The following is a 22,525-nucleotide window of genomic DNA, read 5'->3' as shown; positions in this document are numbered from 1 at the left end:
TCGACTTCCACAATCCTGTTAACTGACTTGGTGAACTAACCCTTTGGCACTCTGAATGTTTTAAAGTTACGTTATCCATTTTATAAAGCGCGCAATTGCCCATGGGTGTCTTGGCGCTGCTGCACAATACAAAGGCTACAGCTAGTCCGAGTACAATTAAGCAGAGAAATGAAATGTGGGTAAAGGTGAGTCGATGTCGGCGAGTGTAGAGAGAAACTTAAGTTTACAGCCTGATACTGTTTTTTTTTTTTTTTGTTTGTTTGTTTTTTTACTTCTTTCCTGGGACCCCAGCAACAGTGTCTCCAGCACGCAGAGGCATTGGAGCATGGGTCAGACATTTCGAATCTAACTGGCTAATTATTTTTCTGCGGCTGGCATCTTTGTCTTATAAACTCCCTGAAGTAAACAAGTCATTCAATAAACATCCCCCACAACGATTGACAGAATGGTCAAATATTTCCGCATACGGTAGCAGTGGCCCTACGACTCTGTGTCAGATAAGCAGCTATGCCTGCCCTTTGTACAGAGGGCGGGGATAGGCCCATCTATTTCCTAGCATGGACGGGGTGAGGGTGTCCTTCAAATTGCATATAGAATGTGGTAGTGGGTCTAACTGACCCATAGAGCAAAAACGAGCAAGTTCAGTCGTTCATTGCAGGCAGTGCCACTGGAATGATGTGGTAGGCTTTGAACGAATCATGCAGCAGCATTGACTGAATTATGCGGCATAGTGCACATTTATCGAATATTACATGTTAACACGGATTCAAGGTTTTACCGTATTGGTATCAGTTTAACACCCGAATGTGGCAATGTGTATGTGAAAGATGGCCAGTTCACCATGTCACTGGGTGACATTTTATTACGTTTTGGTCCATTTGAGCAATTCAACAGTATTTCTGTTTAAATCTGAAAGTTACACAGCAGATGATGGATTTATGTGGCAAGTGCGGCAACTCCAAAAACTATGCAGAAGATGCTAGAGCAGCAGAATCTCATTTCACCAGTAGCCCTTCACAATGGGTACACAGGGTCTCATATTTAAAGGAGCTGCCGTGTAGTTTTCTTTCTGCATACAAGTACGCACTTTGCATCGCCAGCCGTGTTAATCCATGTGTTGTGTGCGATTAATAAATTAAAGATGTTTCATTTGACAAATATCAACCAAGCCACAAACCATTGACCTAATACTAGAATCATGCCCAAACTGATATTGAAAATCACCAGAAGGATATTTATAGCTTGAAATACTCCCATCACAGTAGGGAGGGGTCTCTGAGTAAGGGCCATGATTTTTGGCTGATGCCAGGACCCGACATTTCTGTGCAGAGGTTGGCTGGGAGATCTTGGTGTGAGATAATGAAAACTGCTTTTCATAAAGTCGGTTATATTTGCCTAATGGTAACCTCCATCATTTTTTTTTTTTCTCTCTGCTTATCAACTTCTTTCCAGGTGCGTGGAGAACTGCCACAGAGTCACGGTACTGAGTATGAAGAGTGTCAGAGAAGCAGTTTTCTGGACATGCATCCCAAGAAGAAAAAGAAGAAAAAACAAGATGTAGAGATTGAGGCTGCAGAGGAGGCAACACTAGAAAAAGAGCATTATAGGACCCACAAGAAGAAGAAAAAGAAACGCCACAATTCCCAATCTGAGGACTCCGAAGTAGTTATTGCAATTGTGCAGAATGTGTCTGAACCTGAAAGTGACCCCCAGGAGAGCTTGAAGCCACCTGGGCAGAGACTGCGAGCAGATTGTGCGGATGGGAGCTCAGAGGAAACCAAAGATGCAAACTTGCCCATCAAAGTTTCAAAAGCAAGTCACAGAAGACGGGTGAGTGATGAACGTGATGGGAACAGAGATAATGTGGATGAGAATGCTTTACAAATGGAGAGCGAGCATTGCACTTCCAGTGTCAAAAAGCACAAAAAAAGCAAAAGAAAAAAACACTCGGATGAAAAAGCTGATGACAGCGCGACTACTTCCGACCAGGGGATTCCTGATGCTTTAGCAAACACACTGAAAAGCGAAAAGAGCCACAAGAAACAGAAGCGAAAAAAACATGCACTAGAGGAAGAGAGTGGGAACCGTGAAGATGATGGGTCTGCTGACCAAAGCACAGCAACGAGTGGGAAGGGGCAGGATGAAAGCGGTTGCCATGGAAATCATCTAACAGGGCAGAATGGCTTGGATTGTGGCTCTGTAGATGGGGGTGACCATGGACCAGTGAACACCATCCTTACTGCTCAGAGGAATATAAAGTCTCTCAAAAAGAAAAGCCACAGGCACCACGAGCGCGATCCAGGGACGCGAAGCCCAGAAAACTCTTCGCCAGTTGTTCCAGAAGAGACCTCCTTAAAACCCAAACATAAGAAACGTAAACACAGAAGAACTGTAGAAGAAGACGACCCACCATCTAAAACCTCTGAAGATGTGGTTGGAGGCGAGCACTCAGAAAGACCAGCCAAAATCAAGAAAAAACACTCAATTACAGAGGAGGAAGGGGAAGGTCAGGTTAGGAGTGCCGCTGAGGAAGACGCGGAGGGGCGCAGTTCCAGGAAAGCAGAAAAGAAGAAGAAGAAGAAAAAGAAAAGGAAGGAGGGGAGGACACCTGATGAGCTTGAGGCACACCAGACTGTTGTCTCAGACTCGGAAAGGGAGGGAGCTCAGGGGGATGCAGGAAAGACCCAGCTGGCAAGAACTGGTGGATCAGAAGAGACTATTAGGAAAAAGAAACACCGTAAATCCTCAGACCATGGGATTGCCAGAGGTTCAGAGGTGTCCCCCTCTGACGACTGCAGTGATGGAAGGACAGCTCTTTCGAGCCCTTCTTCAGTAGGGTTGTCACCTGCTCCAGGGTCAGAGGCGCAGACCCTCAAGGACACAAAGCAGAGAAGACCGCTGGACACTGAAAAGGCGGCTGCAGTGGAAGAGGAGAGGTAACAGAGAATTCTTTTTGACTCTGAGTTTTATCCAATCTGTACATGACCACGATTTTCAGCAGATGGAGGCATGGCCTCCTGACCGTGTTTTGAAGTCTAATGAAGTGATGGGCAGTGCAAAGCCATCCGTGTTTCCGTAGGCGCGACTAGAGATCCATTTGCTTTCTCTGTAAACTGGTAGCCAGAAACCAGCGCTATTGGGATGCTTTTAAAAAAAAATCCTCATCAGTTTAATTTTGTGTCTCAATTTTCTCTAGAGTAGCAGAAATGAGCCCTCCTGCACGTTACTGGGACAGGAGTGGCCCTGGTGTAGTCTTTCAACGTCGCCACCTAATTAAATGCTGACCATCTTACTGCCCCAAAGTTCCCCTTTACTTGGGCTGCTCTGTGCCACGTTGGGAGTCTACTCTCTACCAGCAGCAGTTGGACAATCCTCTAAAGCCTGGAACACTCTGTCTGCAAAGAGATCGGATGCTGGTTTGGGTCCTGCTATGAGAATGGGCTGTTTCAAAGGCAAGCTTTGTACATTTTGTTTTTGCGAGGAAAGAAGCCTATCCTTTTTTGTAACTTGAGATATTTAACTAGCACCACTCAGCAGAGCCCATCTTTGCCATTCCAAAGGGAGAGCTGTCATTTTAAAGCAGCTTGTCAGCTTGATGCAGTAGGCCGTCGAGTGGTTTTTAACTCTAAATAGTATCTAGAGATGTGATTAGCCGCATGGATGTAAATCCTTAATACCTTATTCAAGACTTCAGCCCTTCCCAAACTGGACACAAACACTCAAGTCTTTGCATCAGTTCTGCCTTTTTAGGTCTGGCTTGACAGCTCTCATGTCTGCAGCACATATTGCTACCAATGCTTTAAAATATAGATGGAGTAATGTTTAGCTCCTCCCCGAGTAGTATTTCTGTCTCACCTCATGGTATTGGCTATTTGGTGTATTCTTCTGCATTTTTAAGGGCGTGCTTCCAATGGAATAATATGAAGGACTCTTTTACATCTGGAAAGTGAAGTACACTCCAGCATCACATTCAAGGACTGCTTGGCACGTATCATGCTAAGTGCATCCTAAGTGCCAAGCAATCTTCATTACTTCATACATTTTTTGCAGTCTCGTAGAGCTTTTTTAGATCACAGACCTGGCACAAGCACATTAGAGCACTTTACAACAGAACCAGACTATGTTACACCATCTCTTTCTCTCTTAACTGTATGGGCTGCAATCCTTGGCGCACAGACCAGCTTTGGCATCCAGACCACTAATAGGACACTGCCTGTTGGACCACATAGAAAACTTTTTCCGTACAATACAGTGAAAGTCAGACAAGTGTTGCAAAAATAATCATGAAATGCATTAAGCTAATAGTAGTGATCGTTTTAGTTTGTTTTCAGAGCTATGCTTTATGCACTCGTCTCTCTTGGTGGCTTGTGTAGAGGTACTTTGCTGCTGCTCTGCTGTTTCTGGAAGGTCGCCTAGGAGATTGTGATATTTTAGTTCTTCACTACTTATGAGGACTTACTAATCCTTGCAGGATATGTGGAGGTAGGCAGGACAATGAGGGAAATATGTCTCTCCGCGTCTACGTCTTTGAAGTCGCTGTTGGCTAATTCTATCCTTTCTGTATTTTGATGCGTTGTAGCCAGTCTCAGTTTGTAGTTTGTTATTGCTCATTGTAGATGGTCATTACCTTGTTTTTTTTGCTACATTTTTCATCATCTTTTATACAAACTACGCATCGTGTACCACCTGGTGGACTGCGGTTCAACCACATCAAGCAAGATATTACAAGAAATACAATAGACTGAGTCTTGTACGGGGCAAGCTTTTCAGCCCGAGGGTCTCAAGGCACTGGGGGGTACTGCAAGCCTCGTCAGGTGGTTGCTGGTGGTCGAGGAGCCAGGGTGTTTTCACAGTGACACTATCCTGGGTGTGCTGAAGAAGGCTTGGGTGAGCCCTCACATTAAATTGATATTTCTTCACTGAAATGATTGCCAACCCTATAGACATGTATGCATGGTACCCTCTTGCCATCCATTTAGGGGGAAAAACAGTAACTTTGCTGTTGCAACCTTATTTGGTATCTAACAATAGGCAGCTTGACTTTATCCAAAAAAGAGGCCTAGAATTCCCATCAGTACATAATCTGTTATCGATACAGCGTTAACAGAAGATGAAAAGGCGTCGAAGCCTGGGCTGCTCAGCTCGGTTACTGCTGTGGGTACTCTGGTGGGGCGCTGGAGAGGAATGTCATGGGTGTGTTTTGGGTGTTTGTTGGGTTACGTTCGGTGGTAGCTCCCACATTCATGCTGTTTCTGTTGCAGTTAACATCCTGTCTGAAGCCATCACTCCCAACTATCAGGGATCCAATTCTAGCACTATGCCCATGGTGTTCACTTAGGGCCTAGCTAGCAAGCTTTACTTCATCAGAGGTGCAACACACTTCCTTGTTAATCCTAACCGGTCACTTGTCTAAAATGATGCACTCAACTCGAACACGATATTCAAAGGCACTTCAACCAGTGGTGGTAGAATGGGTTACTGGAAGCATGCTTTCACATGCCTTGCAGTGTAGAAGAAACCCCCTTCTGTGGAAGCCCCAGCATGCCACTGTGCACTTTATGTTCTCCTTGTTTATGTGAATAGGCCCAGGAGGTATCACTGTACACCTGTGTTCTGCTTCTTGTCTGAGCGGTCACAGGCCGTAGCAGCATGATATTATGTGATCATGGTGAGTTTGTGGTCTGTGAATGCTCTCGGATATCAGAAGCATGTGTGCTCACTGAGTTTTGGTAGAAGAAACTTGACGTGTGCTCACTTTAAGTTTGGAGTGTATGAACTCTTCTAGATGGAAGCGTTTCATTGTGTGGTCTTGTTTAGTTTTGGCCCATGAATGCTCCCACCTGGCGGAAGGATGGCGCACGCTCATGTTGGGTTTGTGGTTGTTGAGTGCTCTGAGAAAGTAGAATCATGACACTGTATTAATGTTGTCTGTGATTCATCTGAGATAGCAGGAGCATGGTGTGTGCTTGTGTTTGGTGTATGAATGCTACCAGGCAGCAGAACACGACTTTGTATGCTGACGTTGAGTTTGGGGGTCTATGAATGCACACACGTAGAAGAAGGGGTGACATTGCGTGCTCATCTTGAGCGTATTCCCTATAATCAATCCCAGATAGCTGCTTGAAACTGCGCTCATGTTGAGTTTGCTGGTACCCGCTCTGAGGTAGCTCCCGAATGATACCGTTCGCCCATACTCCTCCTCCGTGTTCTGTGTGAGCATCCCAGCAGACAGACGCTTGCCTCTGTACTCTCACGGTTTCCATGAACTCTTCCAGACAGTAGCAGCATGCCACTGTGTTCTGCTGTTCTATTTGTTGTCCAAGGGCACTCTGATTACTGCAGTAGGCTTTCTGCTCTCATGTTTTTGTTGCCAATGATCGCTCCCAGGTAGCAGAAGTGTGAAATTGTGCACTTATGCTGAGTTTGATTGCACGTGCTCCACAATAGCAACAGCATGACAATTATGCACCCCTGTTGCTGAAGTTGTGTTTGAGTGTTTCCAGATAGCAGTGTTTTATTGTGCAATCATGTTCCACTTGTTTATGCACTCTCGGATGACAGCATTGGGCATTCATACTTCTCATAGCAGCAGCAGCATGACACAGTGCACCCGTATTCTTCCTATTGTGCGGGCGCACCCACCACGCAGAAGCATGTCACTGTGCACTCAGGTCCCACTTCTTATTTGAGAGCGCTTGGGGTGATCTTGTTGGGTTTTACCCTCTAGGATAACCCCTTTTTGTTTTTACTTGGTCTCTTCTGTGGCATAACCTAAGTATGTCTCAGTGATGACACCAAAAGGATGAATAATTTCACTGGTCTCTTATTCAGGTTAGACCTGGGGGAAGACGCATCTGTTGACGCTGACGTTGGAGAAAAACAACCACTGAGGGTGTCCATGGACTCGGAATATGAGAAGGCGCTTTGCCAACTCGAGGAATTGATTCCAAATGTCCGGAGCAAGAATCGACATAGCATCAAAGAAATACTCCGACACGATTTGGAGAGGTTTAAAGAATTCAAGAAGCAAGGTATGTGGGAAAAGCTGTCCGAGAGATGTGCGGATATCCTTACCTGAGGAAGGATGTAACTCAGGGCAGCCAGTGATTTTAATGAGTCATGACTTAATGCTCTCTTAGAAACTACATTTTGGCTATTGAGAAAGGGAAGGAAGGTTTTGGTGACTGCACTGATGACATGAAACAACACATATGTACAGGATAGTGCAGCCATCTTGCAGCCATCTTTCTGGGAGACATGAGAACCAGTACATGTAGGAGTTAAAACCCATATGTAATTGGGGTGAGGGATATAGTATTGTCTTTGTCCTCTTCCCTCTCTAAGGTTTGTCCATACCGCTGTGTGTGTTTCGTTTCTGCTGCATGGATGACTGACGTTTGCTCTCGTGGTGCTATGAGATATGGCGCACCTTTCAAGTCTGCAAAAAGATGCAGATGCTGTCTGTGTAGCTCATATGGATCCCTTGTTCTGCTGCCTGTTGCTCAGAGATTCTTTGAGTCGCCCCCTCCTTTTGGGCAAGACCAGGCAGCTGCAGTCCCTACTAAGAGGTAATCAAGAATATTTATTTCAAGAGGGTCCTGAGGACTTGGGAGTGTTCAGCTTGAATCCCAGATATTTTACTGTTTGTTTTAAAATAGGTGTGATTCCTGGAGGTTCCTCTTGCATTCTCTCCTTCATTAATATGTCAACATTTACCTTCACTAAAAATGAGCGCACTCAATAATCAGTATTTAATCAATCAGTTATATTTATAGAGTGCAACTACTCACTCGTAAGGGTCTCAAGGCACTGAGGGGGTTGATCCTCTGTCCTTCAGTCAAAGAGCCAGGTTTTAAGGTCCTTCCTGGATTGAGGCAACGATGGTGACTGCCTGAGGTGGGGAGGCAAGGTGTCCCAGCTCTTAGGTAGGCAAAGGATCTTCCTCCAGCTGAGGTCTTCCGTAAGCGGGATACAGAGGCTAGTGCCTGTTGAGCGGAGAGGACTGGCGGGGGAGTGGAAGATGAGGTGGTTGAGGTAGGTGGGTCCTAGATCGTGGAGCGCCTTGTAAGCGTGGACGAGGAGGTTGGAGTTGATCCTCTTCTCAACAGGGAGCCAATGGAAGTCCCTAAGGTGTCTGGTGATGTGCTTGCGGCATGGGACGTCCAGGACGAGTCTGGCGGAGGCATTTTGATGTGCTGTAGTTTCTTCAAGTTCTTCTGGGTGGTGCTGGTGTAAAGGTCGGTGCCATAGTTGAGTCTGCTTGTGACCAGGACGTGGGTTACGGTTTTGCAGCAGTCATTTGGGATCCATTTGTAGATTTTCCGGAGCAGTTGGAGAGTTTGAAAACAGAAGGATGCAACCGAGTTGACTTGATGCGTCATGGTGAGCGGTGGATCCAGGATGAAGCCGAGGTTGCATGTGTGGTTTGATGGGGTGGGAGGGTGTGCCGAAGGAAGCAGGCCAACAGGAGTCATCCCAGGCTGATGTGGAGGGTCCCAGGATGAGGATTTCGGTTTTGTCAGAGTTGAGCTTGAGGCAGCCATCCTTCAACCATGCGACCACAGCTTTCATCCTGTTGTGGACATTTTTCTTGGTAGTTGTGGGGTTTTCGGTCAGTCAGATGATCAGCTGGGTGTCATAGCACCAATTTCTGCTTTGCAGTGTTGTCAGGAGTTGCCAGGCTCACACTGATATCAGAGACCCGGGGTGTTCAACATAGATGATAACATGGTTAGGGATAATGGATCCAAATCATGAAGCCTACTTTGTAACAGTCCAAACTCTACTCCCCTAGATTTTCTGTAGCATGTAAAGTCAATTTCTGACTTTTATGGAATTTACTAGAAATCCCAGGGGTGCTCCTGGAAATAAACAACAGTAGTATATTTCCAGGAGCACTCTCTAAAATCTACAAGGGTTAGAAACTTCCAGAAATGCACATAGAGGGAAAGCGGACATGTTTTCTACTAGGGGAAAATGCTTAGGAGTATATCTTGAGGAAATGTGCATTTGTGCATTTTCCTTTTTTGATTTTTTTTCCTCCACACAGAAAACTGTTTCACCTCAGAAGAAATCCTTTTATATGGTGTCCCTCTTTACTTCTGACACTGGGAAGGCACTTCTGTATTTATATGTTTTTGAGAGGAGTGGTTTTATGGAAGTTTCCAGAGTGGGAAACTGCCCCTAAAGGTTTTGCAAAAACTCAAAAGCAAATGTTTGCATACACTGATGTAATAATCAGGCCTGTCCCCTTGCACCCTCTCCTCACCCACTGCCTCCACAACCACTTGCCCATACCAGCCATACCTTTAATGAATTGCTCTGTAATGCAGTTAATGTCAATAACCTTTGCAAGCTGACTCCCCTCTCTCCTGATCAGCATTTGTCCTGGTTCTCAGGGATCCCCATCCGGTTTGGCCGCTTTAGCGCAGAGGAAAATGAGCAGATCAGAAAGAACATGCAACACTATTTGGAAGTGACTGGGATCGATGCCGCGGACAAAGTTACGCACACCCATCGGTATCCGGAAGAAGCCCAAGCTATATCCGAAGTGAAAAAGCGCCATAGTTTGAGCGATTACATTGGTGAGTTTACTGGATGTTTCGGTGATCCATCATGCAATGCTGTATGTTTTCTGTTGTTGAATGTCTGAGTAGGTGGGCTTAATATAAATTGACCCTAAAGTGTTTCCACATTCTGTATTTTATGCAGTGATTTCCGAGTAAGAGGCCCAGTGCTATTGAAAAGCCACTTTACTGTGTGGCTCAGGTTACCTGGGCTTGGAGGCTGATGTGCTGCTAGTGTTCCTCAACCTCTTACATCCACATTTATTAAATGTATTTGCACCTTCTGATTCTTCTGCTCACAGTGACTCTTTTCTTCTCTTTGCTTAAAGCTGTTGGGATTCCACGGCCAAGTAAACTCGTGCTAGGCAGAGCGCAGAAAATGTTCGACCTTCAAAATTACAAAGGAAGGTAAGGACATTAAAGCTGTGAGTTATTTATACAGAGGAGGAGAAGTTGTACAAGAAGTAAGGGCATTCTCAAACGTTTTGAAATGCATCAAATAAACAGCTGTGTCCCAGTGCGAAACTGATACGCTTCCTTGCCCCCTTCTATGAGTTGCAGAATGTTGTAACTCGTGTTTCATGACCATCAGTTGTAATATTGTGTATTGTCTTATTACATGTGGGAGCCTGCAGTACCTGTATAAAAGCTAGTTTCTAATTTCCTTTTTACAATCAAGGTGTGACAGCTCTAGTCCCCTTTAACAAAGAGATGCATTGCTGCTTAATTGTAATCATTTATTACACTTAAGTTGTGACGTCCTAGCGCCTGCAGCCAGTAGACAAGGTGAGAAAGGCAGGTCATGCAGCGCTACAGTTCCACTTCAATGCAAAATGGAAACTGGATTTTCATAATTCTGATATGTTCTTCTAAAATGAAGCGTGATCAGGAGAAAGGAAAAATGGCAACTTTGTTTCGTGCTGTAGGTTATTACAGGAAATATAGAATCTGCATGTTTCACCACATTATGAGTTACAGCATTGTTTTTAACATGACTTGAATTAAAATTATTCCAATATCTTTTTTTAGCAAATTACTAATCCTTTTTTTTGTGTTAAATATTGTACTACAAATTCTACTTTTATTCTGTAAACGTGCCATTTGCCTTGTAAGAAACGGCAGGGGACAAGGATTTAAGCAGTTTGTGGGAAGGGTGACGAGTGAGCCTGTAGTATAAAGAGTTGCATATCCCCTGCCATATCTCAGAAGGATCCTGCAAGTCACTGAGGAGTTTGCATGACTTTAAAAAAAGCATTTTAACTTTGACCTTGTTCATCTATATGGTCACGGAACCCCTTGGTGACCTGCAATCTCTTTATAATGTATAACAGAGGGTGCTATATCACATATATCTTATGACAGCTGTGGTGCAAAAGGGAGTGAGTGTAATGGTTGTGACAACAGGGTATTTAGAAGGAAGTTTATTTTATTTCTTTTCCGTTTTATATAGCGCGTACTAGACCCTAAGGTGTCAGAATGCTTTTCAGTAGCAATCCGAACGTTGCAAATAAAGTTAAACAAGAATTCCTTAGAATTGTAGGGTTTCCATGAAGTCCAAAATATTTGAGTGGAAAGTAACAGATTCTCTTTGCAGAGGATAAATGTTGGCAGTGGTAGTTAACATAGGAGGTATTTTTGGATTAGCGGGAATTTTAGCATCTCCTTGAGTGCTTCATTCAAGGAGCTTGTACATATCTCTAGGGGACTGAGTTCTGTGTTCTGAGTGCATTTCCAGAAAAATTTCAAGAAATGGTTCTTTATTGTTTGAACCTGGGTGGTTCTAGAAGCATGGATTTGGCCCTTCGAAGGGATGAGTTTTTATAACTGGCATTTCATGGTGCCAAAGTGCAGGACTTTGAGCAATGTAGGCCACTTTGAATATGCTTTGTGCTTCTGTCTGTAGCCAGTTGAAGGTGATGCACACTGGAGTAAACTGTTTGAAACTTCTCAAGCATGAGATCAGACTTGCTGCAGCGCTGAGGGGTGACAGGAGTGCTTTGGAGGTGGGGGGGGGTGGTTTACCTTTACAATTGGGTATTTACAGTGTGGTACCTTTCCCACACTTTGGTTTTTTCTACGCATGCATTTATCATGGTAAGTATTTTATTGTTAAATATGGGTTGGGTTAAATATTTTGGGTTTAAAGAGGGATTTGGAGGATGCCCCCAAAAAGAAAGGAAAATAGTCAGTTGAGGGGGAGGAGTGGGGGGAGGTTGGGAGTTAATCTGATTCTGGAATGAAGGGTTCGCTGTTTCTGAGAAGTCAGAGTTGATGCTGTGCACTCTTTGTTATGACGATTATGGCTTCTTGTAAATTAAGATTATTGTCGAGTGATCCTGAGAGGTTTTGTGCATTCAGTAATTTTGGGTTTGCGATTTAGTCAATTTGTTGAGCACAGCTAGTCTTGGACAGTGATCGGACTTTGAGGAAGGAAGATGAGGAATATTCCTTCTTCAGCGGGTTTAGTTTGAGGTTGTTGAAAGACACTCCTACTTGGATGCCCTTTAAAGTTTAATCTAGAAAGAATATGTCTTCTCGAAAAACTTTTAGTTACAGCTGTGTATCATCTGCATTGAGGTAACTGAAGAGGTCGGCGTGTGTAAGGATTTTGCCCAGAGGTCACAGGTCCAGGTAGAAGCCAGCTGTGATTGATCGTGTGAGGCGCTGTGGGTGGAAGAGTAGACATGAATCTCCTTTGTCCAGTAGGCATAGAGCATCATCCATGATGTATTTATTGGCTATTTCTGTGGTACAGGTAATTCTAAAACCAGGCTGATGATAGTCTAATAGGTTGTGGTGTTCGTTGTGTTGTGTTGTGTTGTGTTGTTTGAGTTGAGTTGGAAGCCAGAAGGGGGGAGAAGAGCATATTGGTGTCTTAGCGTAATATGGTGGTATAGTCAGGGTTCCATGTGACACTTTCAGTTGTTGTCCTTAATTCTGGTTGATATCATGACTTTTTCAGGATTCACTAGGAAATGGGAATTAGTAGCTGGGGGGAAGTTGTTCAGGTCTTCCAGGTAGGCATTTTTTATATTTGTTTATTTTCGGAGTGGGCGACCTGTTCTATTTTCTCCTTGGGCAAGCGAGGAGTTGATCAGCTGTCCAGTAAAGGTTGATGTGAGTGCTGAACTCTTTAAAGTGGCGGTAATTGGATCAGTGAAGGGCAAAGCTGGTCTATTTCATGCTACTGTCTTTTGATCGCCTTCATTTATGCTCATGAACTTGCTTCATATAGCATTGCTCTTCAGGGCTGGAGAGAGAAGTGAGCATTGTTAATTAAATTGTTGCAGTTGATAGCTCAATTTTTTTTTTTATATCATCTCTACAAAGAATTTGAACACTTCTTTTTTTTAAACATTGACATATCTGCTTAGTGGTTGGATGGGTATGTCGTTTAATAATGTCCATATTCTTGGACATGTTCTTGCTTTTTTTTGTAGCTGAGTTCTGAAGAAGGAAGCTTTGAGCAGAAACGCATTGCTTTTGTAAATTTTTTTCTTTCACTGCGAAATTTGGCCATGTTCATGATTGAGGGGTTTTGTTTCCATCTCAACTAAGCTAGGTTGACCGTTACATTTATTTAGTTCATTATTATACTGTTGGGAGTTCCTTCCTTCATAATGTTGGCTGTGGTTTCATTGTAGTGGTCACTCACAAAGGTTGCTGTTTACCTCTGTTCAGCGGTTGTAGTTGTGACAAGTATTTTGAGGTGAACTCCATGGTATTGATTAGCTTTGCGCCTCTGATCCATTGTTTACGTCTGATTATTTAGCCTTGGTTACAGCCCCCTCAGAGGGGAGGGAGAAGAGAACTGACGTACTAGTCTAGCAGGGATTCTAATGAGGGGTTTGCAATCAGTGCGTTTAGGTGGATCCTTCCATGTCAGTATGGCTGTACAAACTGTCAGATCATTGTTGTTCCAAACGGTGCTCAGTTGAGAAACTTGAAATTCCATAGGATCATTCCAATGGACGTTGACGCCCCCATAAAAGCTGGTTGTCTCCTGGTAGTTCGTAATGTGTATTTTGGAGTAATTTGCTTCAGTAGTGCAGTTTATTCTTCCAAGCATTTGAATGTGGAGTAGAATGACGGTGACCCCTTCTCTAGTATGTCCCTCACAATCCATTATTTTGGTAAAGAAGTCGGAAGGGACCAGTAGGTTGATCAGAGTTGCATAGGATTTATTTAGTCAAGCCTCAGTGAAGAACGTCAATACTGTAGGTATAGATGGTTTCAGCAATTTTAGTGCAGTGTTTAAATGCAGGTAGGTAGCACATAAAGCGCTTCGCCATCTCGTCAGAGGTAGTAAGCACTATATAAATACTACTACAATTGAATACAATACATACTTCAGGTAAGATTGTTCACTTTTTAGTAGTTTGTGATGCAGAACAGTAACAAGATTGCTAGGATCTTTCAGTCTGGTACAATACTTCCTTTCACTTGGCCACAACTAACCGAATGATGAAGATGCTTGGGAATGGGTGGGTTGGGTTTGCCGTGTCGTTTTCATCGAAAAGCATATCTGTGTCCCCTTTAGAAATTGCGAGCTCTCGTTGGGTGGAGCTTTTTGTTATGTCTGGGGGTGGATGGGCGGGGCCGTCTGGTTACCTTGTAGTGTGACCTGTTCATGTGAGAGTTATTAGGGGGGGTTTTCAATCTCTACATCTGTGTGGTTTGGGAGTATCAGATCTGTAGCTGGAGAGTGGATTGCTCCTTCGAAGTTATCTAGTTTGGCTCATAATGTTACTTATTGACGTTAAATTGTAGAAGCTCCTAGGAGCTGCTCTTGGTTCTACTTAAGGCTGTAAAGGGATTGTAGTCAGGGTAGTGTACTCTCATGGGCTTGTGGAGTGGGACCGTAATGGTGGTGATTTTGTTCATTGATACTGTTTCTCGTTTGAGACTGAGCGGGTTTCTGTGTACAATGATCATTCCAGTTTTTGAAGTCGATGGTTCGGGCAGGTTGAGGGCAATCATCAGTCAAAAGTAAAGATAGATCAGAGAGTGAGTTAGAGTTGGGTATTTGTGGGTTAAGAAGCTGAATATGAGTTTTTTAGGGGCAGAATTTACTTCGTTGGAGGAAGTATTCCTGGGGGGGTGGGGTGAAGGGAATACAGTCCAGCTTTCGAGCTTGATAATGTGAGCAGGATCAGAGTAACCAGTAGTCACAGGCAAAGGAGAATCTAGAAAAGAGACAAACTCTGATGTTCTGGGCTAGGAAGGTAGACATTTGGTAATGTATGAGGAGGAGTTTTTAAAGTAATGGAGGGCATATCCCTTTGTGGGGATCAGGCTGGAGATGTATATCCGATAAGGGACTTTGGGATTGTCCTTGGTTCCTGGCCGTGGCAGTGGCCTCGAACAAGTGAGGGTAAAGCTGAATCTCTGAGTGACAAGGTGCATTCAGTGCGCTCATTCGCATGTTCTTTTCCCAGCAATTTCAAGGCAGCTGTTCAGCCTTCCAAACAAATAAATTGAATAATATTTGCACTTAACAATCCCGGGCCAGGGATTAAACGTGTTTGTGACAACAAGTTATCAGAGTGCCTGCTTTGGAAGCCTATACATATAGGTTTATGGGCGTGCCCCTGGACGCCCGGTAACATAGGGCTCCTATTCTTAACTGCACTAACCAGTTTTCCATACAAGTGGTACAAACCAACCCACCTTGCAGTGCCCCAGGAGGTCACTTGGGGGTAGCAGTCCTTGATCAGAGGGATGGTCTGTGCTTGCAGAGAGGTCTGAGTGCGCCCTTCCAGTCTGTGTTTGCCATCCACAGCTCTTCATGTTCTCCCCTTCGCACTGTTTACATTACTGCTAACAGATGGACCCCACAGCACCCTCATCGCTGTGGGCAAGTTGGAGATGTCTCATTGTGGACTGTCCGAACTGGCTAGTAATCCGTGGCTATGTAATATTTTTTTCTCCCCTGCTAGATACACCCAGGAGGAAACCGATCTGTTGCTACGACAACACGCCACTTGTGGCAACAACTGGAACAAGATCTCTGACAATATTGGCCGCAGTAGACTCTCCGTGGCGTTGAAGTTCTCCCAGCTTCGCAATCGTAAGCAGCCTTGGGTGTTCTTGCACGCAGAATAGCCTAGAAGCACGGGTGTCTGGTATTCATCCATTTTCAGTATTAACATTATGTAGCTCACAGAAGCCACTGCTTGATATTATCTAGGGTTAAATTTCTCAATTATTTTGTTTCATTGGCAATATCTATGTGATCTGAGTTGAGGTTTAGTTTTATAAAGTATCCAAATTCCTCAGTGTGTCCTGGTGCTACAGACACGCCCCCAGAGACAGCGGGTCACTTTGTGTAGTTAAGTAGGTACCTCCAGAGTGCGATACTACACAGTACATCATGATGTGTGGTATAGTTAGAGGCAACTACAGTATATATTTTTTGGAGTGGGCTGTTCGCCAAGAGGGTGGGTGGTCACAGGCTTTGCTGTATCATTCAGGAAGCAGTAAGAACGTGCTGATGAAAGGGAGACTTCCTAGTTTGGCTATACATCTTCATATTTGCATGGCGGTCTACTCCATCTAACAGCTGCTCCTGAGAACCACCAACTTTATTTTAAAAAATGCAGCTGCAGAGGGACCAAACCTCTTTTCCCAAAATCACAGTGTTTGTGTCTGGGACAAGTGGCAGCTGTGCTTGTTGCAGACCAGTCAGCTGCTGGCACGATGGGCTGATTCAAAATTACTGTAGGGCATAAATTTGAAAAGTGAAGTTTGAAAATGCATTCACTTGAAAGTATGTCTGACAATGTAATCTCAAACTGCATCCAACTAAAGACTTTGTTATACTGGTCGGAAGGCCTACATTTTAGTAGGAAATTAACTATTTTCCCTGTGAAATTTAACCCTAGCACTGATCCTGTAGCTGACCCGACCCTAAACAAAACGCGTATTATGAATATGTTTCTGTTTCAGTCCTAGCAAGTGGCCTTTACTAACACTACCCTTGATTCTGGACTTGACAGTGTCCCATCCCCAACCCAAGCACACATCAATATATCCATAAGTCCCACCTTAACCTGCCCTTACCTGATCCTGCCCTTACCTCTAACTATGACCCAACGTTGACCCTGGCTCTAAACCCTAATATTGACCTTACCTTGCCTCTAAACTCTAACCTTGGACAAGACCCTATCTCCAGCAGTAACCCTTGTCCTGACTTGACCCTAAACCATAATCCTGAGCTGACCTAGCCTCTAAACACTATGAACAAGATTCGAGCTCCAAGAATAACCCTTGACCTGACCTTTGCCCTAATCCGACTTCACCTTTAAACACTAACCAGGAACAAGATCAGATCTCCAGCAGTAACCTTTTCCCTGACCTGGACCCTGATTCTAGTTTTTATCTACCTCTGATTTTTAATTCGGAACATCAACCAGAAGCATGATCCAACCTGTGGCATTAGCCTTTGTTCTGACTCTACCCTCGTGCTAACCCTGTGCCCAGTTTAAAAATCAGAATTGTCATCTTTGAAACTTGTGGTGTTTTGCGGTTTTATTTTCAGTCCTTAAAGTTGAACTGTACTCCAAATACCATCATATTTAAAGGGAACCTTTTAAAACCGAGCTTTTCCTTGCTCTTTGTGCCCTAGGTTTGACAGGAACAGGTTTTGGCGGGCTAGCTCGGACATGGTATGTTCCTCTGCTTTAGCGCACATGTTGCAGTGGGTGTCAGTGTACCTAAGAACGGAAAACAAGTACATGGCTGGTAGAATCCCCATGCATACAATTGCAGAGGGCTGAAAGGGTGTGAGGTTAAACATGAGCAAGATGGGTGAATGATGAGTGTGAATGGGTTTCTCTGGAGGGGTGAGTGACAGTGCGACTGTTTCTCAGGTTTCGTGTCTTTCAGTGTCCATGCATTCCATGCCTCGAAAGTCTGGGTTTTTTGGTAGCGTCTCACACGCATCATACGGGATTCACAAGATGTGTCTCCATCTCTTTGTGAAGCGCTCAGTGAGCAGAGGTTTTTATTTTTTTAAAAGAAGGACAAACTACCATTGTTTAAAAAAAAAAGAAACAGATCAAAGTATTCTTAAAAATAAAGGTAAAAGGGTTTTGCTGCGGGACAAAAAGAGGAGAAATTTTCAGTCTCTCGTTAGGAAGTTGAAGGAATAAAAGGGTGGTTAGAAGTCCAGTGTGCTATAAAAAGTCTTACAAAGCCCAGGTAAAGACCTTAGAAATCTGGCTGACTCTAATATTTTTAATGTATTTCAAATCAGAGTAATCATGAGCCAATACTTGACTTATTTCTATGGTGTCCATCTGCAGATTGTGCCTCAGACCAGTTGTCTTTAGCCGATGTTTCTCTAGGGCGCCAGGGCTGCTCCCCCCAAGCACCAATCAGTTGGGTTGCAGAAGGTGTGAGAAGCGCGAAGAGATTCAGTGTTTGTTTTCATGTTTGAACTACAGGGAGTGCAGAATTATTAGGCAAATGAGTATTTTGACCACATCATCCTCTTTATGCATGTTGTCTTACTCCAAGCTGTATAGGCTCGAAAGCCTACTACCAATTAAGCATATTAGGTGATGTGCATCTCTGTAATGAGAAGGGGTGTGGTCTAATGACATCAACACCCTATATCAGGTGTGCATAATTATTAGGCAACTTCCTTTCCTTTGGCAAAATGGGTCTTAAAATTGCAAAGCTTCTGAAGCGTGATCATCGAACAATCAAGCGTTTCATTCAAAAAAGCGTGTGGAAAAACCAAGGCGCAAAATAACTGCCCATGAACTGAGAAAAGTCAAGCGTGCAGCTGCCACGATGCCACTTGCCACCAGTTTGGCCATATTTCAGAGCTGCAACATCACTGGAGTGCCCAAAAGCACAAGGTGTGCAATACTCAGAGACATGGCCAAGGTAAGAAAGGCTGAAAGACGACCACCACTGAACAAGACACACAAGCTGAAACGTCAAGACTGGGCCAAGAAATATCTCAAGACTGATTTTTCTAAGGTTTTATGGACTGATGAAATGAGAGTGAGTCTTGATGGGCCAGATGGATGGGCCCGTGGCTGGATTGGTAAAGGGCAGAGAGCTCCAGTCCGACTCAGACGCCAGCAAGGTGGAGGTGGAGTACTGGTTTGGGCTGGTATCATCAAAGATGAGCTTGTGGGGCCTTTTCGGGTTGAGGATGGAGTCAAGCTCAACTCCCAGTCCTACTGCCAGTTCCTGGAAGACACCTTCTTCAAGCAGTGGTACAGGAAGAAGTCTGCATCCTTCAAGAAAAACATGATTTTCATGCAGGACAATGCTCCATCACACGCGTCCAAGTACTCCACAGCGTGGCTGGCAAGAAAGGGTATAAAAGAAGGAAATCTAATGACATGGCCTCCTTGTTCACCTGATCTGAACCCCATTGAGAACCTGTGGTCCATCATCAAATGTGAGATTTACAAGGAGGGAAAACAGTACACCTCTCTGAACAGTGTCTGGGAGGCTGTGGTTGCTGCTGCACGCAATGTTGATGGTGAACAGATCAAAACACTGACAGAATCCATGGATGACAGGCTTTTGAGTGTCCTTGCAAAGAAAGGTGGCTATATTGGTCACTGATTTGTTTTTTTTTTGTTTTTGAATGTCAGAAATGTATATTTGTGAATGTTGAGATGTTATATTGGTTTCACTGGTAATGATAAATAATTGAAATGGGTATATATTTTTTTTTGTCAAGTTGCCTAATAATTATGCACAGTGATAGTCACCTGCACACACAGATATCCCCCTAACATAGCTAAAACTAAAAACAAACTAAAAACTACTTCCAAAAATATTCAGTTTTGATATTAATGAGTTTTTTGGGTTCATTGAGAACATGGTTGTTGTTCAATAATAAAATTAATCCTCAAAAATACAACTTGCCTAATAATTCTGCACTCCCTGTAGCTGTTAACCAGGGATCTTGGAGCAAGGAGGAGAAACGAAAGCTGATGCAGGCGGTGGAGCATGTGGTTGTCAAGTCCCGCTCTCCCGAGGAGCTGCAAGACATGGCTTCCAAGATTGAGCAAAGCCGCCGTGAAGATATCCCATTGCTGGTGCGGTCACAGCTCTACAAGGGCATCTCATGGGTTGAGGTGGCAGCCAAAGTTGGGACCAGGAACTGGATGCAGTGCAAGCTGAAATGGTAATTACAAATGTCGCTCTATGTTTTGCTTATCTCTGTTTTTTCATTTGTGACCGGGTTTCGGGAATGCATGTACTGACAACTTTTCCTTACATTTATGCCAATCTTGCTCCTAACTTTCAGGTGCACCCACCGCTGCACCATTAGGTCTAGCTGTGACTGCAGCACAGGGCTGCCTGCGATATATAGGAAGTTATTCTGCAGATATTAGTTAATGCTGGCATCTTTCACATCCCCTCGGGCCTCCAGCACGCTGACTTGTGCTAGATCTCATCCAATGCCTTTGGCTACTATGTAGCGCCCTCTTGTGTCTAACAATAGCCTCCTCTGGATACATTGTCTTAAGTTTACCTTTTCCCAGATAGTTGACTTTGGAGAGGCAAGTGTAATTGTTCTTGTTGATTCCATAACACACAAAGCTGTTGCGAGGCAGAGGCCGGGCACGTGGTGTTCAGAGAGGCAAGGCATCCTAAAAGAGTATATCATTTTTTGTGTTATTGGCACATCATGGAACAGTAGCGTTGTAACTAGACCATCAAGGTTGAAACTGTTTAAGACCCTAACTCCTTCTTCCTCCCATGTTCTCTGTCCAGGAATGGTATCCTAACTAAGAAGATGACCCGGGGTGCAAAAGTGTTCCGTGGACCGACTGCTTTGAAGGCCAAGATCAGAATAATCCAGAGGTATGAGCTCGGCTTGGGGATGAGCATTATCTGCATGTCCTATAGGCTAGTGTACTAGAACTAATTCAGTTGTAATCGGCTGTGAGCTTTTATTTGGCCTGCAACACTGTCGACTGTTCACGGGGCAGGTTGTTTTGTGGCCTAACAAGATTTTACCCGACGATGGGGCTCTAGAGAGACCCCAGCCGTTAAAATGTGGAAGATGAGAATGAGTTACTGCGCCCTGGTCGTGAGGGAGGTGCACAGAGCCAGAAGATGCCCCCAAAATTGAGAGGATAGCCGGGGAGGAGGGAATGGCTCGTCTTGGCTGGCGCGTACACGATTAAGATATGGAGACTAAAAATGGGTCTGTCCGGTATGCTGGCGGAGTATGTGAACCCAGGCTGAGGCCCAGGTGCCATGCTGCTTCGGTATAATTAGCATTGTTTTACTCCAGCTGTACACGTTATACAAATTTGATTTATTGTGTAAACACAGGGGACCTGTATTTTTATAATTTATGACTTTCTGTATGAATTTAAATAAATTTATAAACAGTTTCCATAGAGCTAAACCCAGTCAACAAGCCTTTCTGTGAGAGTGAAAAGACCCAACATGCAATCAACCATCACATGAAACCACTGTATAGCAAATACATTTTAAAATCCCCAACAGTGGATGTTCAGCGCGTCTTCAAATGACAAAGCACCAGCATTGCATTTGTCAAATATTGCTGTCCTTGTGTTTAGGTGAGTGTGTGTAATCTGGGTACACCCTAGTCTCTGCTACCTTCCATTCGTGTCTCCTACCTGTGGCCCACAAATAGCCACCAGTGGCCCCATTAAAGCAACACATTACTCCATCTTTGTCGCGCATTGACTATGGCAACCTCAGTTCTCTTATTTATTACATTAGCTACCATCACATTCTTCTTGAATCCACCGCTCCCTTAGCTTTCCTCATCTTACCTTTAAAGCCCAAAGACGGCCAAACAATCTAGGATGGGACTTTATAAGGAAATCTGACCCCAGTAAACTGAGATTCTTGAGCCGTTGCTATTACATGTCTGCTGGCGATCCTGCTTGCAGATGAAACTCGTCTCCTCCCAGATCGCTCTGAGTCACACAGACTAAAAAACTTCTGCTCCAATGTGGCAGCTGCATAAAGCTACTTGGAACAAAGGCAGATTCTGTGTAGGAGGGTGAGCAGGGCACTCCAGCTAAAGTTAAGCAGGAGGATCCAATCCACTGGCATTCTGAGGATCAGTGTAAAGAAAGTCTTTCATCGAAGCAGCGTGGTGGAAGAAGATTGTCCCTCAGTTGTCATTTGTAGTGCGAGGGATAATAAAGGGATTCCCAATTACTTCAAAGTCTGAGCCAATTATGGCTTCCAGCATTCTACATTTCTAAGCTCGAGGCTTTGACTGTGTTCTTGCCTGGGCCGGTGTAGTCTTCATTTGAGGAACTGGATGAGTTGACTCCAGGATCATTGTAACCAGTGTTATTCTGGCAGAGACTTCTAGCTTTGGATTTCTCACCTTTTGAATGTTCCCCGGGCGTCAGACTGGATCTGGAAACCTTTTCATAGCACCTCAGCGCACAGGGAGGTGGCGCCATGTAGCTCACAACTGATGCCATTCTGCCATGGAAATGACACGCAGGGCCTATAGAGGTGCCACTTATGTCTGCTGATGTCAGTTCCTTTTGGTGCCACTAGACATGGATCCTGGTTTTCTCTTGTTAATCGTGACTGCTTTTTGTCAGCTATTTTCCGAATTTTCTACAACACCACTGCCATGTGGTACTGCAAGTAAAAAGGGTGAGGTTGAGTCATGGACCCTGGCCATGTACTTCTGGAAATGCTGGACCATTAAGGTATCTTCCTGGTGGTGAACCACGTGGCGGGCTCCCTGAATGCCAAAGCGGGCATATTCTGCCATCAGCACCTAGCAGATCATGAGTGACAGTTACAACCAGAGATTGGTGCAAGGTCTCTTTCGCGAATGGGGAGAAACTTGCTTCAGTCTCTTCACCACTGCTGAGAATGCTCAGTGTCAATGCTTCTGTGCATTGGAGTTTCTAAGGCGTCTTTCCCTCTGAGACACGTTCCACCTCTAGTGGAACTCAGGACTCCTGTAT

General features: G+C 44.3%; 1 protein-coding gene across 2 annotated transcripts in view; it reads left to right on the top strand.

Moving 5' to 3' along the window:
• TTF1 (transcription termination factor 1) overlaps positions 1 to 22,525 on the top strand; it is a 52,924-nt gene that overhangs the window by 1,916 nt on the left and 28,483 nt on the right. For both annotated transcript variants that reach the window (XM_069237110.1, XM_069237108.1), the window contains exons 2-8: positions 1,453 to 2,936; positions 6,832 to 7,031; positions 9,399 to 9,584; positions 9,896 to 9,974; positions 15,506 to 15,636; positions 19,488 to 19,725; positions 20,319 to 20,408. In XM_069237110.1, the coding sequence (XP_069093211.1) occupies positions 1,453 to 2,936; positions 6,832 to 7,031; positions 9,399 to 9,584; positions 9,896 to 9,974; positions 15,506 to 15,636; positions 19,488 to 19,725; positions 20,319 to 20,408 (2,408 nt within the window). The remainder of the gene's footprint in view (positions 1 to 1,452; positions 2,937 to 6,831; positions 7,032 to 9,398; positions 9,585 to 9,895; positions 9,975 to 15,505; positions 15,637 to 19,487; positions 19,726 to 20,318; positions 20,409 to 22,525) is intronic.

Source organism: Pleurodeles waltl, chromosome 6 (assembly GCF_031143425.1).
Source record: "Pleurodeles waltl isolate 20211129_DDA chromosome 6, aPleWal1.hap1.20221129, whole genome shotgun sequence".
Lineage (NCBI taxonomy): Eukaryota > Metazoa > Chordata > Amphibia > Caudata > Salamandridae > Pleurodeles > Pleurodeles waltl.
The sequence above is the reverse complement of the archived record's forward strand: the minus strand, read 5'-3'. Positions and strand labels throughout refer to the sequence as shown.